This window comes from Phytophthora parasitica (assembly GCF_000247585.1).
Source record: "Phytophthora parasitica INRA-310 unplaced genomic scaffold supercont2.26, whole genome shotgun sequence".
Classification (NCBI taxonomy): domain Eukaryota; phylum Oomycota; class Peronosporomycetes; order Peronosporales; family Peronosporaceae; genus Phytophthora; species Phytophthora nicotianae.
The window spans coordinates 325188-327645 of NW_008649012.1; the positions used below are offsets into that span (position 1 = coordinate 325188).

The following is a 2458-nucleotide window of genomic DNA, read 5'->3' on the forward strand; positions in this document are numbered from 1 at the left end:
CTTAAAGAGATCTAAAATATACTACACTTTAGATTGACGTTTAAGCAATAATTGGTAATATGGGCAAATTAATGTCGAGAAAGCTATTATTTACGTTGAAGCAAGAATTTGTCTGTGCATCATATTTTGTATTTGTCTTTGTTTGACAAATTTTGAGCTACAGATTGAAATGTTCTAACCGATACCTGATAAACCCGATATATTCCTATATCTGATATCAATGCAATCCACCGACATGGCGGTTAGTAAATGTATACGGTATAGCTGATACCTGTCAAATGCTATAACTGTTCCTCAATTCTGCACATCTGATAGCATTTAGCGAACCTGAAAGAAGATTTTCCCGATGTCTGAGTAGTGTTGGTTGCTTGGTCTCAACAGAGTTGATCCTGTACGCGTAGTCGTCACTTCGGAGGTATTTCAGCAGGCCTTTATGAAGTGGGCTACACACGTGCTACGTGCTGTCACTCTCAGTGAACGCATTATCGTATCATCATCAAGGACGTCCCCACTGTATTACCAAACAGAAGGTCAGTCGCGTCACGTTTTAACAGCAATAGTTATGGGATGCAGCGGTGTAATTTTTTACATTTAATGTGGAGTGAATCTACGTAAAGAAAGTGACACTTATAAGTAAAAACGATAAAATCAGGACCTAATCAGGACCTTGGACCTTGATATCTCCAGATACCAGCCGTTTTCGGCTGATATCTTGAAGATATCAGAGAAAGGTCATGACCTTAATAGAGCATTTTTATTGGCTCAAAGTACGATTCTCTCCCAAGCACTTCGGACAGAACAAAACTCCAGCCACTGAGCCAGTGCGTCACTTGACGCCGAAGCAGCCGCGAGATACAACCACGAAGAAGCCCCAATTAGCGCAAAGGTCTCAATACCAGTGTATGAGCCGATGAGGAGCTGCCTTAACTTCAAGAGCACCGAAGCCAAGCATTAGCGGCCGCATTGCAGCCGCACGCTCGGTTTGAGCCACGCAGAAGCGTCTACAGTTCTCAGGTTCCCGGTATCAGAATTGCTAACGGATGTGAAGGCACTTCAGATCCTCATACTCCATCATTTTGCTCCGACACGAAGGCCGCTGACTCAGGTTTGAAATGGTAACTTCGTGCAATACGAAACGTTACACGTATTGACACACAGTGACATACATTAATGACGATTGTTTTTCTTTTTGTACTGCAGATGTATGGAGCTTATTGTTGTACGACGCTAGTAAGAAGCAAGTTCTTCCACAAAGAACAGCGAGCCGATAATGGTTGAGCGCAAACTTAGTACGGGAACATGTTTTGACTGTGCTTTGAAAATGATTGTTATTATGCAGACTAATATTCACGATATTTTTCTTTTGCTTAAGTGCTTGGGGAGAACGCATCAATGCTTCTTGTTCCCTTCTCAGCTTCGGCAATATTGAGCGCACTCTCAACTGTGGAGCCTTGGTTTATTAAGAAGCGTACGTACTTGATCACACAGTGTCTGCGAGAGTAAAACTTGGATTCTTTTGATGATAGCCGCCATTTTCGCCCGTATTTTTTCTCTAGCGACTCAATTGATGGCCGATTAGACAGACCGACGTGCCATTCAGTCCAGAGCTCGCGTACAGTGCTGACACCTCTGCTCATAGAATACCGCTGTGCGTCACTAATGGTAGGTTCGTGAGTAACTCCACTGGAAGAACGGTATGGAACTGACTGTTGGCTGTGAGCAGACTCAGCTGTATCAAGATTTATGTTGGTGCTAGTGACACTCGCGCTTGCGTTATCAATAGGTACAAGACGGAATGCCATGTCTCCTTGTAATAATGAGGTGAGGTTATTGATTGTTTGTGCTAAAAGTTGCGTAATCTCGTTATGGCGAGTCTCTAATTTTTGCATCACTGCTGCATGTTGTGTAGATATTTATGTTGAAAGCAATGGCATTGCATTTTGGAGTTGCATTTGAATAGGAGCTGTAGCGCTTGCCGCTCCAGCCAGCGCTTGCGTACGAAACAGTTGAAATTTTTCGCCAAAAAGCGAAGTTTGTCGAAACTGGGCAGGAAGGTCGTCGAGCAACACAGCACAGTCTTGAAGCAGAACAACGCGAAGGTACAGAAGCAAGTCAAGAAATCCACGAGCAGCCAGATTGTCTTCCCAATTTCCATCTAAGATCTGCTTTTGGCAATGTTCGACTTCAGGAAATACTAGCCGCTGAAGCTCTAACGGTGGATCGACTGAGGCACGTTCGAGGAAGTAAAAACGAGATTTAGGAGGGTGTCCAGAAAGAGCACGCATTGCTTCTCGAGCTAGTGGGGCCGCATATATGGCCTCGCATGTATCCATTCCCCATCGTCCATGCCGACGAGTCTGAGAAATGTCTACGTCAGCGCACTCGAGCTGCCGCACTCCCTGCTGACGATTGATATGCGTTTTTTTGTTAAATGATAGACCCAAATGCTTGAACACGG

At 44.3% G+C, this 2458-nt stretch overlaps 1 protein-coding gene across 1 annotated transcript; it reads right to left on the reverse strand.

Moving 5' to 3' along the window:
- Positions 1-1367: 1367 nt before the first annotated feature.
- PPTG_11100 (hypothetical protein) lies at positions 1368-1802 on the reverse strand (the record flags this gene model as incomplete). Its single annotated transcript, XM_008907354.1, has 1 exon — positions 1368-1802. One exon carries the CDS (start codon positions 1800-1802, stop codon positions 1368-1370), a length of 435 nt encoding a protein of 144 aa, XP_008905602.1.
- Between the last annotated feature and the right edge of the window lie 656 nt (positions 1803-2458).